General features: G+C 45.7%; 1 protein-coding gene across 4 annotated transcripts in view; it reads left to right on the top strand.

Annotated features, from left to right (window-relative positions):
* The window catches only part of POLR3A (RNA polymerase III subunit A), an 87,236-nt gene that overhangs the window by 19,032 nt on the left and 48,598 nt on the right, over window positions 1-19,606 (top strand). For all 4 annotated transcript variants that reach the window (XM_056531349.1, XM_056531352.1, XM_056531351.1 and 1 more), the window contains exons 6-16: window positions 3,998-4,237; window positions 5,698-5,860; window positions 7,416-7,552; window positions 8,347-8,450; window positions 10,560-10,701; window positions 11,215-11,355; window positions 12,678-12,747; window positions 12,836-12,963; window positions 13,054-13,192; window positions 13,424-13,588; window positions 13,708-13,880. In XM_056531349.1, coding sequence (XP_056387324.1) covers window positions 3,998-4,237; window positions 5,698-5,860; window positions 7,416-7,552; window positions 8,347-8,450; window positions 10,560-10,701; window positions 11,215-11,355; window positions 12,678-12,747; window positions 12,836-12,963; window positions 13,054-13,192; window positions 13,424-13,588; window positions 13,708-13,880 — 1,602 coding nt within the window. The remainder of the gene's footprint in view (window positions 1-3,997; window positions 4,238-5,697; window positions 5,861-7,415; window positions 7,553-8,346; window positions 8,451-10,559; window positions 10,702-11,214; window positions 11,356-12,677; window positions 12,748-12,835; window positions 12,964-13,053; window positions 13,193-13,423; window positions 13,589-13,707; window positions 13,881-19,606) is intronic.

The raw sequence follows: 19,606 nt of genomic DNA, 5'->3' as shown, positions 1-19,606 counted from the left end.
ATCTTCTGCTTTCCCATTCCGAATGGAGTCTCTCCGTTCGGTGCTGGCCTCCATGGTTCAAGGGGAGTTTTCGTTCCTCGGTGGACATGCCTCCACTTCTCATTGTTTCCCTGTCATCAGCGGTTCCTCCGCTCTGCAGTTCCGGACGGTCATCTTCTATTGTGGCTATCCATTTCGGTCTGGCCACTTCTCCGCGGACCTTTACCAAAGTCCTGGCGCCTGTGATAGCCTTTTTTACGGACAACGGTTGTTTCCGTGATTCCTTATTTGGACTACCTCCTGATCTAAGCTCCAGCCAGGACCCAGATCCTGGAGAGTCTTAGTCTCAACCTCCAGACCTTGTCTCACTTCGGTTGGATGGTCATTTGGGACAAGCCCAACCGCTCTCCTGGGGCTTCAGTTCGATGCGGCCTCTGCCCGCTTTCGACTCCGCCGACTTTTTTCAAGAGTCTGATGCCTTTGGCTCCCTGATCCAGTTTCCATTCGCTTTTGCATGGATGTCCTGGGTCGATTGGCGGCGGCCGTGCCATTTGTCCAGTTTCATCACCGACCTCTTCAGCTGGTGATTTTCTTCCGGTGTGATAGGTCTCCATTGTCTCTCGGCCACAAGATCGTCCTCTCTTGTCAGTCTTGTTGGTCCCTTCTATGGTGGCTTCGTTTTCCCCCTCCATTTTTTTCGGAGGTGTTCCTTCCTGTCCATCCCTGCCAGTCTGTCAGACTGGAGAGGTGTTTTCAGGGACCGCCCGATCTGGGGTCTCCGCCCCCCGAGAAACTTTTTCCCCCTTCAACATTTTGGGACCTAGGGCAATTCTTTCTTCGCTTGCTTCTTGGGAATTTCCCTCCTGGGCGGAACTCGGGTTTGCGGCCATCTCAGTTATCTTCAGTCTGGCCGTCTCTGGGATGTGATCTTCTCGGCCGGTCCTCAGTTGTCCACTGGTCCCTACATCCAGGGGTGTTTGCTGTGATCTGCAACCCCTGGGGCGCTCCAGGCGTGGACCTCTGCTTGTCCCGCCACAACCGAAGCGTTCCTCTCTCTTTTTTCGAGCCTTGCCCTACCTTGTCTATTTGGTGGTCTGGCTTTGCCCTACCTTATTTGTTTCCTCCCTTTCTTCTGTTTTCGTGGTCTTGAGGAAACTCTCTGTGGGACATTTCCGCCATTCTAGTGGCCCAGCCTGTGCCCGCCGGGCATGGTACGTCGTCATGGTCAGGCTCCTGAACGACTTAACGTTGCGCCTTCCCTATCGTCCAGACCTCCTATCTCAGGTCTCCTGTGCCACCCCTATTACCGTCTCTGCTTTGACGGCGTGGCGGTCGAGACCGCGGATTTGAGAGCCGCGGTTTCTCTTCCCAAGTCATTCGCACCATGCTCAAGGCTCATAAGTCGTCCTTGGCAAAAATTTACCGTCGTACCTGGCGGTCTTATTTTAGTTGGTGTGAAGCTCAGGTCTTGTATCCTGTTACCTTTTCGGTTTCCCGTCTTCTCTCTTTCTTGCAGTCGGGATTGGAACTGGGGTTGTCTCTCAGTTCCCTTAAGGGTCAGGTTTCGGCCCTTTCTTTCTTTTCCAGCGTCCTCTGGCTTCTAATTCTCATGTCCGGACCTTCCTTCAAGGAGTGGCGCTTGCTGCCCCTCCTTATCGATCACCTTCTCCCCCTTGGGACTTGAATCTGGTTCTGGGGGTACTCCAAGGTGAACCTTTTGAACCCCTTGGGGAGGTGTCCCTGCACCTCCTTTCTTGGAAAGTGGCGTTTTCTTGTTGTTATCTACTCCATTCGGAGAGTGTCTGAATTGGCAGCTCTCTCCTGCCGTTCTCAGTTTCTGGTGCTTCACCAGGACAAGGTTGTCTTTCGGCTAGATCCTTCCTTTTTGCCTAAGGTGGTTTCGGCCTTTCATCTCAATGAGGACATTGTTCTTTCGTCCTTTTTATCCCGCTCCTTCTCATTCTAGGGAGCATTTACTCCACAAACTGGATGTGGTTTGGGCTGTTAGGTATTACCTCTCTATCTCTTCTTCGTTTCGTCAGTGCGATTCCTTTTTCGTCCTTACAGAAAGTCGTCGTAAGGGACAACCTGCTTCCAAGGCTACCACTTCTCGGTGGATCCGGTCTGCCATTTCGGAAGCCTATCGCTGTGGGGGGAAGATTCCTCCCTTCAGGGTTGTGGCTCATTCTACCCATTTCTCTTGGGGCATCCTGGGCTCTCCAGAACAAAGCCTCGGCCTCGCAGATTTGCAAGGCGGCTCCTTGGTCGTCTTTGCACACTTTCTCAAGGTTCTACCGGGTTCATACCTTCGCATCGGCTGATGCTAATCTGGGCCGTAGACTGCTGCAGGCGGCAGTGGAACAGCCGTCTGCCTGACTGATTATCTGCCCACCCAAGGGACGGCTTTGGTACGTCCCACGGTCTGTGTCCCCCAATGGAGCCGATAGAGAAAAGGAGATTTTTTAACACTTACCGTAAAATCTCTTTCCTCGAAGGATCCATTGGGGGACACAGCTCCCGCCCTTTTGGGTTTCTCTTTGGTTCTCTGTCCGATGGTGTGTTCAGTTACATATTTTCCTCTGGTTCTCGGACAGTTCGTGTTTTTTACTTGACCTGTCGATCCTCTCCTATTGCTTTGCTACTAAAACTGATTACCTCAGGGCCTGGAGGCGGGTATATCCTGCTGGGAGGAGCCAACTTCTTGGTTGCCATAGTGTCATACTTCCTAGAGACAGCAGCATACACCCACGGTCTGTGTCCCCCAATGGATCCTTCAAGAGAGAGATTTTACGGTAAGTGTTAAAAAATCTCCTTTTTAAAGGGATATTCTGGGCAAAAACATCTTATCCCCTATCCAAAGGACATGAATGGAGGGTGCGTGGCATGACATCACATCTCCAGTCTCGGAAACCCGGAGGTTTCTGAAACTGCAGACACAGCCCCGCATAGAATGGGGTGCTGCAGGGAGATCAGACGGGATAAGATTTTTTTTTTACCTGGAATACCCCTTTAATTTAGTTTCATGTGTAGTTAACTTGATGATCAGCTGCAGGTTGTGCATGGTTCTGCTTTTTGTCCATATGAAGATACAGAAGTTGCAAAATGACAACTCCCTGCATGCCTGGACAGGCAAAGGCTGTCCAGGCATTCTGGGAGTTGTAGTTTTGCAACATCTGGAGGCACCTTGTTGGGAAAACACTGTACTAAAATAACGCCAGAAAAAAAAAAACCTTAAAAGTTGTCTGGCAGGAAAAATGTGTTTGTTTGTTTATTTTTTTTTTTTTAACTGGGCAGAAGGCCAGATCGTGGCCTAGTAATGTCCGGGTAAGTGACATTGCAGGGGTCATTTATAGTGTGCTTGGAGAAGTAGTACATGGGGGTTTTTAAGGTTCAAATTTAACAGCTAAAAGAAGCAAAAAGGATGAGTTACAGTACATCTTTTTGAATGAAATGTTGTGTATTTAAACATAGAAACAAATTTTTTTTTTAGTATGGGAGCAAATGGCTTCTAGTTAGTATTTTTAGTCTGGAGCCCTGAGTCTTTTAGTAGAAATATAAGCAGCACCTATAAAATTAACGCCTGCCCAGCAGGAGAGAACAGCTGTATCACGTACTTCTACCCTGATGGAGCATAGAAGTACATGAAACAGCTGTAACCATTTAATTCCCTAGTTGTTCACACTTTTCAGGTGCTTGCTGTTTTTGCAGCCAGGAAAATAAAAGGTGTTTCTCAAAATCTAGTGAGTGCTGCTTTTGTGTCTACTGAAAGAACAAATGTCTGAAATCCCCACCTTTCAGGAATGTAAGTGTTCTTGTGGTTCCTTTTTGGCTTGGTGAGCCAGAAGTAGTTGATAGATGTGTCAGACGGTGCATGCCCGAATTCCAAAGTTTTCGGACTACGTTTTACAAAATAGGACATTAGATAAATATATTAATCTCCATAGTTATTACTGCAGATTTGAGTTTTGTCAAAAGAAGTTAATGTCTCACGCACAGCATTATGGTGAATTCATTGCAGGAAATTCTAAACCCATTAGTTGTGTTGAATCTTCTGAAGCGGATCCCAGCTGAAGACATTCCTTTATTACTTATGAATCCAGAAGCTGCTAAGCCATGTGATCTTATCCTTACTAGACTGCTTGTTCCTCCACTCTGCATCCGGCCTTCAGTAGTGAGTGACCTGAAATCCGGCACAAATGAAGATGACCTCACTATGAAGCTGACAGAAATAATATTCTTAAATGATGTCATCAAGAAGGTAATGGGGGTTTGCCTTTTTTTTTATTTTTTTATTTCAGACACATGGGGGGGGGGGGAACGACATTTATCATCCCTGTCAATTTTAGTCATCAATATAGCCCAATGTCCAGCGCATTAGTCCAGTCTATTGTGCACCTAATTTATGAACTGTCGCACAGCTCTTCATAAATTTTTTGCATGGACTGTAGTTTAGATTTTATTTAAGGCTGCTTCAGCATGGTCTGACGTTTCGGCGTGTTTTCGCCCGATGTGATTTTTCTGTGACTACTATGCTGCAGTGAACTAAAAGTCCACTATACCAAAAGTCGCATAAAAGTTGCACAAAAATAGACTGCGACTTTCTGTGCGACAATTTTAGATGGGAAAAAGCAGTCTAAATCCTTTGTTACTGTTGACATAATGGGGGACATTTATCAAACACAAGTGAAAAGTGAGGCAAAAAAAAATACACTAGTGTTTTCCCATATGCATGTGAACTCGGGCTCCAATACACTCACTGTTCACTTTATTAGGTACACCTGTTCAATTGCTTGCTTTAAAGTGAGTGTGATATGGTTGTTGGTGCCAGGCAGACTAGTCTAAGTATTTCAGAAACCGCTGATGTACTGGGATTTTCAAGCACAGCCATCTCTAGAAATTACAGAGAAAAGTCAGAAAATAAAAAATCCAGGGAGTGGCATTTAGGTGGACAAAAATACCTTGTTGATACCTTGCAGAGGAGAATAGGCAGACTGGTTTGAGATGACTAAAAGGCAACAGTAACTCAAATAACCACTTGATACAACCAAGGTGTGCAGAATACTACTTATAAATGTACAATATATCAAACCGTGAAATGGGCTACAGCATCAAAAGAACACACCGGGCACCACTCCTGTCAGCTTACAACAGGAAACTGAGGCTACATTTTGCACAAATTCACACAAAAATACACACACATAACTAGGGCTGGTGTAAAAGTGGGAGACAAAATAGTGATACCGTCCTAGCCCAGTCCCCCACAGCTAATGTTTCCGTGTCTTCTGCTCCCCTGATGGTTGAAACAGGACCAGCCACTCGGCCCATCACTGGCCAGTGTCCCATCTCAGCCTATGATTGCCTGAGCGGGCAGGTCCTACTGAGACATCTCATCTCAGAAGCAAAATGACAACATAAAAAAAAAAAAGTCATGTGACTGGTGCTGCCAGATGGCACAGCGGGATCCAACTCCCAGATCTCAATTGAAGAGCCAATGGGAGGAAGCTGGATATTTAAAGGAGGGCAGACAGGGTGAGCACACCTCGTGACAGTGGTATAGCTGCAACGTCTGATACAATATGTCTACTCTAGGTAATGGCTAGTGATGTAATATACATGATTTACATGGATGTTTAATAAACTTTATACCGGAATACCCCTCCCAGCAACCAAAGCAGGTTTTTAGGAACACATTTTAACCTATTCGGTTTGTGTTTTCAGCATAGAATTTCAGGAGCCAAAACTCAGATGATCATTGAGGACTGGGATTTCCTTCAGTTGCAATGTGCACTTTACATAAACAGCGAACTCTCTGGGATTCCTTTAAATATGGCCCCTAAAAAATGGACACGTGGCTTTGTTCAAAGGCTAAAGGGAAAGCAAGGTAAAGTCTCTATCTCTTAGGCTAAGCATTTCTTTTATCATTGTTTCCCAACCAGTGTGCCTCCAGCTGTAGCAAAACTACAACTCCCAGCATGCCCAGACAGCCTTTGGGGGGAGCTAAAAAATAAATATATAATCCTACTTATCCCCAAAGCATCTTGGTGCAAAATTTTCCAATTTCGACCGCCGTAGAGACTGTCACTTGTTCCAAAATTGGCTTACTTCCTTGTTTGGACAGAGTACCGTGCGCTACCGGTGGAGTTGCTGGCCACCCAGCATATGTAATCCCCTCCCCTAAATGTACCCGAGAGGTGCATAGCCAATCCTGATACATATTTCTAAGGTGAGAAGAGCCGACTTGGACCCGGCAGGCGAGGAAAAGCTCCTCAGTCTCATGATTCAGTGACATGTCGGGCCGATAATAGCCACCAGAGTGAGTACAGGGAGGGTGGAAAATCATCAAGAATGGAACGAACTACCGCAACACGAATATGAACACGAATATGCATTCTGAATATGGGATAACTGTGTATATTAGACAGTTAAATAACTTTACATGCGACAGCTAATTAAATGAAATTTAGATTTGCCGTTTCCATTTAAATAGATATTTTCCCAGTCTTTTACAATTGGTTGTCACTGTTAAATAGTTAAAAGACAAATCAGTCACTGATGCTGTCAGTTCGTGTCATGCCAGTTCATTTGGACACAATATAGGTACAAAATAGCGCCCATGTAATGGTTGAACTGGTCTTAGTCTACATTCAAACTTACCATATCTACTGTGGGTTTGCCGCTGTAGATTTCATGCTGTTAAAGCTTTACAAATAGTTCAACACAGCATTAAATCCACAGCACATGCGGTATGTGTGAATGTACCCTTTATAACTAAAATGCTCTGAATTTTATAGGGGTCCTCCGCTCCTAGATATCTTATCCCTTATGCAAAGAATAGGGGATAAGAGGTCTGATCATTGGGGGGTTTCAGCCTTTCAGAATGCTGGGGTGCTGGCAATAGGGGGTACTCCAGCCCTAAGATTGCGGGGGTCCCGCTGCTGGGGACTCCCACAATCTAGCATGCAGCACCCATCTGTAAGCACTGCAGGAAGCGCTGGAGGCTCCAAATCTTATGCCTCACGACCACGGGGACGGAGTATAATGACATCACAACTCTGCCCCGTGTGACATCACGCCCCACCCCCTCAATGCAAGTCTATGGAAGGGGGCGTGACTCCCTCCTATAGACTTGCATTGAGGGGGCGGGGCGTGACGTCAAACGGGGGCAGAGTCGTGGCTGCTGCATTCTAGATTGCGGGGGTCCCCAGCGGCAGGACCCTGCGATCAGACATCTTATCCCCTATCCTTTGCATAGGGGATTAGATGTCTTAGGGCTGGAGTACCCCTTTAAGCTGACCATACACTACAGGAAACGTGCAACTTGTCTGTTACAGTTTTGGTAAATGAGGGTTATGTCTGGAAAGATTGTTAAACATTAAACATTGTAGATCACTTTAAAAAGAGTAGAAGAAAAACCTTTCCCTTTTAATGTTTTACAGGACGGTTCAGAGGGAATCTTTCTGGCAAGAGAGTAGATTTCTCTGGCCGCACAGTTATCTCTCCTGATCCAAATCTTCGTATTGATGAAGTTGCTGTTCCTGTACATGTGGCAAAAATACTTACTTTTCCTGAAAAGGTAACATAACAAGAAGACGACTGTAAGTTATAACTATTAAAGTAATTAAAGAGTACCTCTCATCAAATAAACTATTGATATATTTTAGATTAATGAATGTTGAATAACTTTCCAATAGCATGTTAATGAAAAATATGCTTCTTTCTATTGTTTTTTTCCCGATCAGTCCTGTCAGCAAGCATTTCTGACTCATGCTGGAGTCCTAAACACTCAGAGCTGCCAGCCTGCTTTGTTCACAGCCAAACAGGCTGTGAACAAAGCAGGCTGGCAGCTCTGAGTGTTCTCCTTTGTGAACAAAGCAGATTGGCAGCTCGTAGTGTTTAGGACTCCAGCATGAGTCTGAAATGCTTGCTGCCAGGACTGGTAGGGAGACCCCTAGTGGTCATTTCTTCAAAGTGGAAAATTAAATAGAAAGAAGCATATTTTTTAATAACATGCAATTGTAAAGTTATTCTGCATACATTAATCTATAATATATCAAAAGTGTTTTTTTGATGAGAGGTACCCTTTAATGGTCAACTCTACTTTGCAGCAATGTTCTGAGGGTTACCTTAAATTTTTGTGTATTATGAGGGCAGCCATACTTATTTAGTTATATAATAGCATTTAGAGCAAGACCCATGTGCACAGGCAATTGAGGAGTGCTGGCCCACTGACATGAATTACTGCCCTGGGCAATATTTCCTCTAAACAAAACTTCACTGTTAGATTTTTATTTGGCCAGGAATCACTTTACTACGTTAGCATCTCTTAAATGCTTTATTTTACATATCTATTATTTTTATTTTTTTAAGGTGAACAAAGCAAATGTCCATTTTATGAGGAAACTGGTACAGAATGGGCCCGATGTACACCCAGGGGCAAACTTTATTCAGCAGAGACATACCCAAATGAAGAGGTTTGCCTTTCCAGTCTTTAGACCTAATCGTCTCACCTCTTGTAGAAGTATTTGTTACATAGTTTCCTATTTTATTTAGCGTGTACTAATTGTATGCATAAACTGGGAATAGCCTCATGATGGGACAGAGAACATAGAACATTTTTCTCATTTAGACTTGAATGCACAAATTAACCCCTTAAGGACCAGGGGTTTTTCAGTTTTTGAACTTTCGTTTTTTCCTCCTTACCTTTAAAAAATCATAACCCTTTCAATTATGCACCTAAAAATCCATATGCTGGCTTATTTTTTGCGCCACCAATTCTACTTTGTAATAACATCAGTCATTTTACCCAAAAGCCTACGTAGAAACAGAAAAAAAAATCATTGTGAGACAAAATTAAAAAAAACTTAATTTTGGGGGCTTCTGTTTCTACGCAGTACATTTTTCGGTAAAAATGACACCTTCTCTTTATTCTGTAGGTCCATACGATTAAAATGATACCCTACTTATATAGGTTTGATTTTGGCGTACTTCTGAAAAAAAATCATAACTACATGCAGGAAAATTTATACGTTTAAAATTGTCATCTTCTGACCCCTATAACTTTTTTTTACTGCATATGGGTTGGTATGAGGGCTCATTTTTTGCGCCGTGATCTGAAGTTTTTAGCGGTACCCTTTTTGTATTGATTGGACTTGTTGATCACTTTTTATTCCTTTTTTCATGATATAAAAAGTGACCAAAAATACACTATTTTGGACTTTGGAATTTTTTGCGCGTACGCCATTGACCGTGCGGTTTAATTCACTATATATTTTTATAATTCGGACATTTCCGCACGCGGTAATACCACATATGTTTTTATTTACACTGTTTTCTGTTTTTTTTTTAAATGGGAAAAGGGGGGTTATTCAAACTTTTAATAGGGGAGGTGTTAAATGATCTTTATTCACTTTTTTTTTGCAGTGTTATAGCTCCCATAGGGGCCTACAACACTGCACACACTGATCTTTTACATTGACCACTGGTTTCTCATAGGAAACCAGTGATCGATGATTTTGCCGCTTGACTGCTCATGCCAGGATCTCAGGCACTGAGCAGTCATTCGGCGATCGGACACCAGGAGGCAAGGTAGGGATCCTCCTCGTGTCTTACAGCTGTTCGTGGATATTCAGAGCTATAAGTAATTTTAAAAAATCCAGCATATTAGCACCACATGTATTAGTGTACTTGTTGTCCCTAGGGACCAACTGAATTTAGGAATCTACTCAGCGCATCTGCAGAATGCGCTGATTAAGGGTGCTTTTGCTGATATTTAAAATACTAACACACTGTCCCTCCTAACATGTTTCGCCACCAAAGTGACGTCTTCAGAGGTTAGGGAACAATGTTCCCTAACCTCTGAAGACGTCACTTTGGTGGCGAAACATGTTAAATATCAGCAAAAGCACCCTTAATCAGCGCATTCTGCAGATGCGCTGAGTAGATTCCTAAATTCAGTTGGTCCCTAGGGACAACAAGTACACTAATACATGTGGTGCTAATATGCTGGATTTTTTAAAATCACTTATAGCTCTGAATATCCACTTTATTGTTTAATTAAAAGTTAAGTTTTAATCAAGTGAGGGATAAAAAGTGGACTTTTTGCTCAGTCCTTTTGGGCTGAGTTGAGGTATTAAATAAACACATGTTTAGTCCACCCCTCACTAGGGTCATTGATCCTTGTGATCATTATTTTTGAGTTTAACAGCTGTTCGTGGCGCAGCGATTTTGCCGCGGCGATCCCAAACAGCTCCCTGATCTAACCGGCATGGTTTCACTTTAGATGCAGCGTTCAACTTTGAGCGCCACGTCCTAAAGGGTTAATAGCGGGGCACCGCGATCACTGCCGCGCGCTATTAGCCACGGGTCCCGGCCGTTGTTAGAGGCTTGGCCCGACCCGCTATGACGCGGGGCCACGTCGTGGCCCCGCGTTATAGAAAGGGAAAGGGCTCGGGACGTACTGGTACATCCTTGGTCCTTAAGGGGTTAAAGGTTTGTTTGAGTTTTGCTTTTAAATAAAACCTAGCCATGTAAATATGAATTTGTGTTCAGTATGTTTATGTGTGTAAATCTTACTTCTGCAGGTTTCTCAAGTATGGTAATCGTGAAAAGATCGCCCAAGAACTCCGATATGGGGATGTAGTGGAGAGACACCTGATAGATGGAGACATTGTACTTTTCAACAGACAGCCGTCCCTGCACAAACTCAGCATCATGGCTCACATAGTGAGTAACTCAATGCTGCTATATTCAGAAATCTTGACTGAATAAGGCGAAGTGTTGGACCCCCACTGATCAGCTAGTTATCACTGCTCTTGTACATAGAGGAAATCTTTAAATCTTGGGTTAACTCCTTTAATCTTTATACTGTTGCATTAATTTTAATTTATTGTCATTATTAACTAGATGGCTATATGACTTTTATAGGGCTTTCTAAACTTTACGTAAATTATCCTATCAAGAAGAAAACTATTTAATAGATTTTATTTTCATCACTATCATTAATAAGGAATATGTTTCAGTATTTTTATTCACCAATTGGGGGCACCCTTCAGATATTTCTATTTCCTATAATTTTTCTCACTCTGGACATTGCTCTTAAAATTGTTCTATTTAACATAATTCTCTCAGTCCTAGAAATGTTTACAGCATTTCCAGTGTTAAAGGGGTACTCCGGTGGAAAACATTTTTTTTTAGGTTTATTATAAGTGGTAATATTCTTGTATCTTTTCTATACAGGCCAAGGTTAAACCACATAGAACTTTTCGCTTCAACGAGTGTGTCTGCACACCATACAATGCTGACTTTGATGGGGACGAAATGAACCTTCATCTTCCCCAGACAGAAGAAGCCAAGGCAGAAGCCTATGTGTTAATGGGGGTAAGTGCTTCCAGATGTAGTGCATACCGATATACTGGCAGGTTCTAACACCACTTCCCAGGAGTGTGTGGTGAAGCCACAATGTGAAGTTTAGTGCAATGTCTGTAATGAACACATGCTGTGGATTTGCACTAAAACTTTGTGTGACCCACACACTAAAAAAAATAAATTTCTGTAAGCAGTGATGGTATATTGCTGAGCTTCACACCATTGATGCGTCAAAAATCTCACATGTATTTGAGCTTTAAAGGGGTTATCCGGGAAAAAACATTTATATATATATATATATATATATATATCAACTGGCTCCAGAAAGTTAAACAGATTTGTAAATGACTTCTATTAAAAAATCTTAATCCTTTCAGTACTTATGAGCTTCTGAAGTTAAGATTGTTCTTTTTGCTCTTTGAAGACACGTGTCTCGGGAACCGCCCAGTTTAGAAGAGGTTTGCTATGGAGATTTGCTTCTAAACTGGGCGGTTCCCGATACACGTGTCATCAGAGAGCACTTAGACAGAAAAGAACAACTCAACTTCAGAAGCTCATAAGTACTGAAAGGATTAAAGGGGTATTCCGCCCCTAGACATCTTATCCCCTATCCAAAGGATAGGGGATAAGATGTCAGATCGCCGCGGTCCCGCTGCTGGGGACCCCTGGGATCCCCGCTGCGGCACAGCGCTATCATTACAGCACAAAGCGAGTTCGCTCTGCACGTAATGATGGGCGGTACAGGGGCCGGAGCATCGTTACGTCACGGCTCCGCCCCTCGTGATGTCACGGCCCACCCCTTTCAATACAAGTCTATGGGAGGGGGCGTGGCGGTCGTCATGCCCCCTCCCATAGACTTGCATTAAGGGGACAGGCCGTGACGTAACGAGGGGCGGCGCCATGACGTCACGCTGCTCCGTCCCCCGTATCGCCCGTCATTACGCACAGAGCGAACTCGCTCTGTGCTGTAATAATAGCGCGGTGCCGCAGCGGCAATCCCCGGGGTCCCCAGCAGCGGGACCGCGGCGATCTGACATCTTATCCCCTATCCTTTCGATAGGGGATAAGATGTCTAGGGGCGGAATACCCCTTTTAAGATTTTTTAATAGAAGTCATTTAGAAATCTGTTTAACTTTCTGGAGCCAGTTGATATATAAAAAATGTGTTTTTCCTGGAATACCCCTTCAATAGCAGACACAGGCCATCATAAATTCAGTCATCAAGAGTTGTGCTGTTTGCAGAAAAGCACTTCTCGTTTTCTAATCTGGTAATCTAAACTGCTTTAAATATATCTATTTTTATATACAATACTCAATTTCTAACATTTTTTGCAGACAAAAGCTAACTTAGTCACTCCACGTAATGGGGAGCCTCTGATTGCTGCTATTCAGGACTTTCTTACAGGTAAATCGCATAGAAGGTGTTTGTTCTGAAGCTTTTTCATCAGGTAGTGTTGAATGATGGTAATATTAATAGTGTCCACTTTCTCCAGCTGCCTATCTCCTTACTCTCAAAGACACGTTTTTCGACCGTTCCAAAGCTTGTCAAATTATTGCCTCTATCTTAGTTGGTAAAGATGAAAAGATTAAAGTCCGGCTGCCCCATCCATCAATCTTAAAGGTATTTGTCTGTAATCTGAATCTGATAAGTAGTTATTGTGGATTTTGTAGGTTCTGTCTTTCACCATTCAGTTTTTTTTCACTACCATAGCCAGTAACTTTGTGGACTGGGAAGCAAATCTTCAGCATTATCCTGCAACCAAGTGCAGACAATCCTGTCCGTGCCAACTTGCGTACTAAGGGAAAACAATATTGTGGGAAAGGAGAGGATCTCTGCCATAATGATTCTTGTAAGCTCCTTCATTTGCATATGTTTTTATGCCTTAATTAGTAGTCATTAAACCTTGCGCCATCATTTGGTGGCTATAAACAGTGGATTATTTTAAACAATCTTCCCAATGTATAAAGTGCACAAATGTGTGGACAGTTTTTTGTTTAACCATATGACGAAAGTGATTAAAAGTAACATTGAACCAATTCTTTTTATATTTAAAAGTCCTCTTGCGGCTTTATTTCCACAGATGTTACGATTCACAACAGTGAGTTGATGTGTGGTAGTATGGACAAGGGAACTTTGGGTTCTGGCTCAAAAAATAACATTTTCTACATCCTTCTGAGAGACTGGGGACAAGTGGAGGCTGCTGATGCCATGTCTCGTCTGGCTAGACTTGCACCAGTATACTTGTGTAAGCTGCTACCATGGCATTGTAACTTGTATTTGTTCTTTTTAAGAAAGTAAAGTAAATAAAACCTCTAACGTGATATGAACCAAACCTTAATCGTTTCTCTAATATTCCTGATTTAGCAAACCGAGGGTTCTCCATTGGCATTGGAGATGTGACTCCAGGGCAAGGTCTACTGAAAGCCAAACAGGATCTTTTAGATGCTGGATACAAGAAGTGTGATGAGTATATTGAAGCTCTAAACACTGGAAAGTTACAGCAGCAGCCTGGGTGCAGTGCAGAAGAGACATTAGAGGTAGGTCTTACGGCTATTTGTGCCGATTATTTTGGTTTTGGGTAAAGTTAATATTTTTAGTTTTAAACCATTAAAATTCCATTAAACTGGCTTTAAATGGCATTTCTTCTATACATTGGAGGCATACACTGTAAACCTTCCACATTATTTTACCCCTGACACTAAACAGCCATACAGCGGCACACATCAGCCATTATATTATAAACTAGCTTTCTCGGTCGCTTCTTCATTGGGGGACACCTAACTGATGGGTATATGCACTTGCCACTAGGAGGCGCTGACACTAGGAAAAAAAAAGTTGGCTCCTCCCTGGCAGGATATACCTGCCCACTGGAAGTGAGGTAATCAGTTTTAGCTAATGTCAGCTAGGAGGCAAGACACAGGTCTGGTGCTCTCCAGACCTGGTCTTTTTTATTATTTTTCTAGTAAGGGGGCGTTTTGCACCCTCTTGTGGTCTGTAATTGCATCTTGACTTAGTTTCCCTTCACACTTGTGTTCTCGGAACACATATTTGCAGGCTTTTCCTGTACTATTTATCGCTTATCTCCTCCACTCAGATGTCCTATATGAGTTTTATCTCTGATATGTCACCTATCTGGGGACCATATATTAAATGGATTTTCTCTGGCGCTCTTCATTGGGGGACACCGGACTGATGGGTATATGCTCTTGCCACTAGGAGGCGCTGACACTAGGGAAAAAAAAAGTCGGCTCCTCCCTTGCATTATATACCTGCTTACTGGAAGTGAGGAAACCTGTTTTATCTAGTGTCATAGGAGGCCAGACATGGTTTTGGGGAGCTCCCCAGACCTTGTCTTTTTTTCTCTTTATTATTTTCCTAGATTAAGGCTTAAAGTTTAGTTTTTCTCTCTTTTTATTTTTTCTAGCGTGGGGCGACAGGAGCATGGCGCTGCCTGATCTCCCCCCCCCCCCCCCACATGCGAGCTAGGGGCACAGCGCATTGTATGAGAATGACCCGTTAACCCCTCCTCGCCAACAACCAGCGCCTGGCGGTGTACCCTGGGTCTGGGTCCCCCATTCGCCCCTGTTCGCCATGTCGGCAAAAGGCAGGTGGCACTAGCTGGTCGAAGACTTCGAGGGTGAGTATGTGGCTGTTGAGGTGAGTATATTTACCCCCCCTAGGTGAACGAGCAATCCGCCCGTGACGCCACTGTAGGTCCCTATTGTTGGTGGGTTTGGGGTCCGGGAAGCGAGGGGGTTAACCCCCTCTCCCCTTTATGCAGCTTCGGCTGCATCTCCCATCTGGTTGGGGAGGTTATCTGTACATCTCCTTTCTATCCCCCCTCCCCCTAGCTGATGGGACTCTGCTTTATTGGGGGGACTTCATACTGGGGTCCCTCGGGGGGCAGTGTGTTTAACGTGCCGGCTCTCCTTCTCGCGCCGACCGCACCGTGCGAGTGCAGGTGCGGCCGGTACTGTGTCTTCCGGCGGCGAGCGGGCCCTGTGGAGCTCTGCAACCGGGGTCCGGGTCCCTGGCTGCTGTATCTGCGGCTGCAGTTCCAGTCTCTCACTGCTGTTGGAGGTGTCCGACGGAGTGTCCCATGTCGATTATGGTCCCATGTCCCATACCAGTAAGACAAACAGTGGCCTGCATGGTTACCTACTCCGCTTGTCATACATTACACGGCTGGTGCATCTGCATCTGGAGTTTCGGTACCTCACTACGGTGTGAGGCGTCCGATGGAGGATTACATTATCTACTATGGACCCATACCAGTAAGCCAGACAGTGGTCTGCATGGTTTCCTATGCCATCTGTTATGCTTCATATGGCTGATGTACCTACTACTGGAGTTCTGATACCTCACTACTGTATGAGGCGTCCGATGGAGTGTTCCATTCTCTACTATGGACCCATGCCAGTAAGCCTGACATTGGTCTGCATGGTTCCCTACACCGCCTATCACACAGCAAACGGCTGATATATCTGCAGCTGGAGTCCCGGTACCCTATTGCGGTGCGTGGTACAGTCAGGATGACTCGCTGTCTACTATGGACCCATACCCGTAAGCCGGATAGTTCTCTGCATGGTTTCCTGCAACCGCCTCTCACCTGTCACACGGCTGACATACTGCAGTTGGATTTCTGGTACCTCTCTACTGCGAGGTACAGGCGGACCGACTCCTTGTCTATATTGGCCTGTGCCAGTAGTTCTCTGCATGGTTTCCCATACCATTACTGGCTGACGACTCTGCGGTTGGACTTCTGGTGCCTCTTTCCTGTGAGGTGCCCGATGGGATGTCCCCTTATCTCCTGTGGACCCATACCAGTGAGCCAGACAGGGGTCTGCCTGTGGGTCTACACCGCATGTTGTGCATGACTCAGCTGAGATATCTGCAGTGGGTGTGCCGGCGCCCTCTTTTGTGCGGGTGCCGACAAAACTACCCATCATCTGCTATTGAACCATTCCTGTTAGTCAGTTGTCTTCGTGGTTCCTACAACCCCCCCCGTTACCCATCACATGGCTGACGTCCCCGCGGTTGGAGTTCCGGTACCTCACTACTCTGCGAGGTGTTCGTCGGAGGGTCTCATTGTCTCCTCTGGCCCATATCTGTACTGATCTACACCGCCTGGCTTACATCACCTGGCTGATGTATCTGCGGAGGGAGCTTCGGTACCCTGCTATTTTGCGTGGTGTCGACGGACCGGCTCGGGGTCTACTCCGGACCCGTACCGGTTGACCAGGTGGTGGTCTGCATGACTCCCTACGCCGCCTATTTCACATCTCACGACTGATGTATCTGCGGCTGGAGTTCTGATACCTCCTACGGTGCAGGGTGCCTGCCAGATGGGCTTGTCCTCTCCTAGGGTTCCATACCACTACGCCACACAGTGGTCTGCATTTTTCCTCTGCAACCTGTCGCGGCTGACGGCTTGCGGCTGGAGTCCCGGTTCCCCACTGCTGTTCATGGTATGCACGGAACTGACTCATTGTGTTCCAGGGACCCCATGAGGTTGACAGGGAGGCATCCCATGGCTCCTCTGTCTCCCTCTATCTCCGGGAGCGGGGTTTCAGTCCATGGCTCCTTGACCTCCCCACCCTCCCGCTTGTGTCTATGGAGCACAGTTACTGACTTTGTCTCTTCTCTCCACGCTTCGGGCGTTGCCCTCGTTCAGTCAGTCTGTTGTCTACTCGGTTTCCGCTGCCAGCGGTCCCTGACCTCAGGGCAGCCCCGAGCATAGCCTGTTTTTCTGTGACTCACCACTGAGTGCGGGAACTGGGGTAAGGTCCCCACAGGTACGCAGGTTTGCTTTCAGTTGGACGTTCCTTCGGCTGCTGGGTCTTTCTTACTCCCCCCTGGTCAACCGTTTGGTCAGACCGCACTCTAGTACCCCCCTTTATGTGAGGGGCTGACTGGAGTCATCTTGGGTGCTGTGGAATTCTATTCTTGTCAGCCAGTTGGTTTTCCACGTGGCTGTCTACTGACTCCAGTTGTCTTCTATAAATCCCCCACTCTGTGGGCGGTAGTTCAGGTGACCCGCTGCCAAGGTGTTATTTTCAGTGCGTCTCCCGTGTCTCTCTATGAACTTTGTTCCATGCATCAGATTCTGAGTGGCAGTGTGTACCCTGTCCGGCGGCCGGTATTTCTCTTCTCGCTGTGTTTTCTGTATGTGGGACCAGACCTGCCCATGGTCCCTATGCCACATAGCCAGACTGTGTCCGCATGTTTTTCTAAATCACCTGGTCCCCTTCCTCATTACTTCGCGGCCGCGGCTGTCGTCCGATGTCCTTTTCCAGGGACAGTTCCGCTGTGTGCGTATCTGCGGGTTCTTGACTCCCTTTCTCCCTATGTGTCTACCTGTTTCTGCAGGTTTCCTGCGCTACATTCCTTCTTCCTTGGGATGTCTGCGTTTTTTTGTTCTTTGTGTGGCGGCCTTGGTACCCCACTGCTATCGTTGCCCTGCTCCAGTGTCCTGGCTTCCGCTCCCTCTGGGGTCTCCTGTTGCCCCTCTGGACAGAGTCGGACTGCCCCCGAGGTCGGGGGGCTCTGTCCACCCACCTCTTGTCCCATGGCCTTCCCACAAGGGGTGTGGGGATCGGGGTGCTTGGCACGGGTCCTTACTGGCTTCTGCTTCCGAGATAATGCCGTCTCGTTGTTTCCCCCCCCCCCCCCCTTTTAGGTGGGATATCTGTGGGGCCCTTGGCCTTTCCGAGGGCCCTCCTCGGAGTTTCTTCCTGTCTGGGCTGTGGGCTTGCCGGACGCCTTTGCGGCCTGGCTCTCTTCCACCTTTTTGGTTTTCTACTGCTGCTCACGCAGCCTGGCCTCTATCCTCTGCTGGAGGACTTTGTGCCATCTCCATGGAAGGGTTAGTTCTTCTTTCCCTTTTTTGTCTGTGTCAGTTATACGCACTGACACCTAGGTGTCCGGGCACAATCCTTTCTGCGCCCAGACCCTGGATGTCCCAGTTGGGCTCTCCTTTGTCTCCCCCCCTCCGTTCCGGTTCTGGCGGGATGTTTTTTCGGAGTGCTCGGGTCCGCTCTGACCACTGGATCTATGACTTTCTGGTCCTTGGCTTGGACTCTGTCCTTGGCTGCTGTGGCGTGCCTTCTTTTCAGGCAGCTTTTTCGGTTCACCCTTGGTGCTGGTTCCGATCTTGGGCATGTGTTCTGTTTCGATCCAGACGCCACCGCTAGCCCATCAGGCGGGGCGGTTTTTCCTCTTGGACGGGTATATCCTGCCAGGGAGGAGCCTACTTTTTTTCCTATTGTCAGCGCCTCCTAGTGGCAAGAGCATATACCCATCAGTTAGGTGTCCCCCAATGAAGGCTACGAGAGAGATTTTACGGTGAGTACAAAAAAATCTTTTTTGCCCGCGGCTTCGCTCGCATTAAATTTGGGGTGACTTAGATCTAGTTTTTACGATACTATAGTAATGAGGCCGCTCTAGGTATAGTCTACGTGCTTCCAAACAAGCCGAATTCTTTCAACTTTGATCACCGCGCCTAAAGAGTTAATGCCGGACATCTGCCGGAACGGCGATGTCCGGCATTAGCCACGGGTCCTGGCTTCTGGTAGCAGCGGGTATGATGCAAGGTCAGCTGCTGAGCTCGCTTCATAACCCTCCCGTGCCACAGCGCCCGGGTATACCCGGCGTTATGCAGCAAGGGGTTAATTCATACAAACTTTGAACCCCCGTTTCACCCCTTAAGGGGGGGAATTTTTTAAAACTTTAAACGTGTTTCTTTATCTCTAATTGTTAGCCTAAAAAGCAAAGTTTCATGCTTCTAGCTTCAAAAATGATGGATTTCCATACAAACTTTCAACCCCTTTTTCACCCCCTTTGTTATTCCTAGTCTACGTCTTAAAAACACCTGTGTAAAAATTAAGCTTTCTAGGTCCAAGGGTTTAGGCTGGGCGTTGATGAGTTAGTGAGTCAGTGAGTCAGGCCTTCTCCTTTTATATGTATAGATTAAAATTATGTATAGATAAAAATTATATTCTGAATGAGACAAGATGGAAGCGCATGTAGTGGGAAACTATTGTTGCTGACGTTTCTATTCTATTTTTATTTTTTTATTTTCTTTAATAGAGCCCCCTCTCTCTGATTTTCACTGACAAATATTTTCTTTTCTAGTGGAATCCTCGCATCTTGGAATATGGCTATGCCAATGTGCACCTGATATAAGTGCACCAGTTATTGATATTGATAATTTAGTAGTCTGAAAAGAGTATATAATATAAAAATGATGCCTTATTGGATTAAC

The sequence above is a fragment of the Hyla sarda genome, chromosome 7, assembly GCF_029499605.1.
Source record: "Hyla sarda isolate aHylSar1 chromosome 7, aHylSar1.hap1, whole genome shotgun sequence".
NCBI classification, from domain to species: Eukaryota; Metazoa; Chordata; class Amphibia; order Anura; family Hylidae; genus Hyla; species Hyla sarda.
The sequence above is the reverse complement of the archived record's forward strand: the minus strand, read 5'-3'. Positions and strand labels throughout refer to the sequence as shown.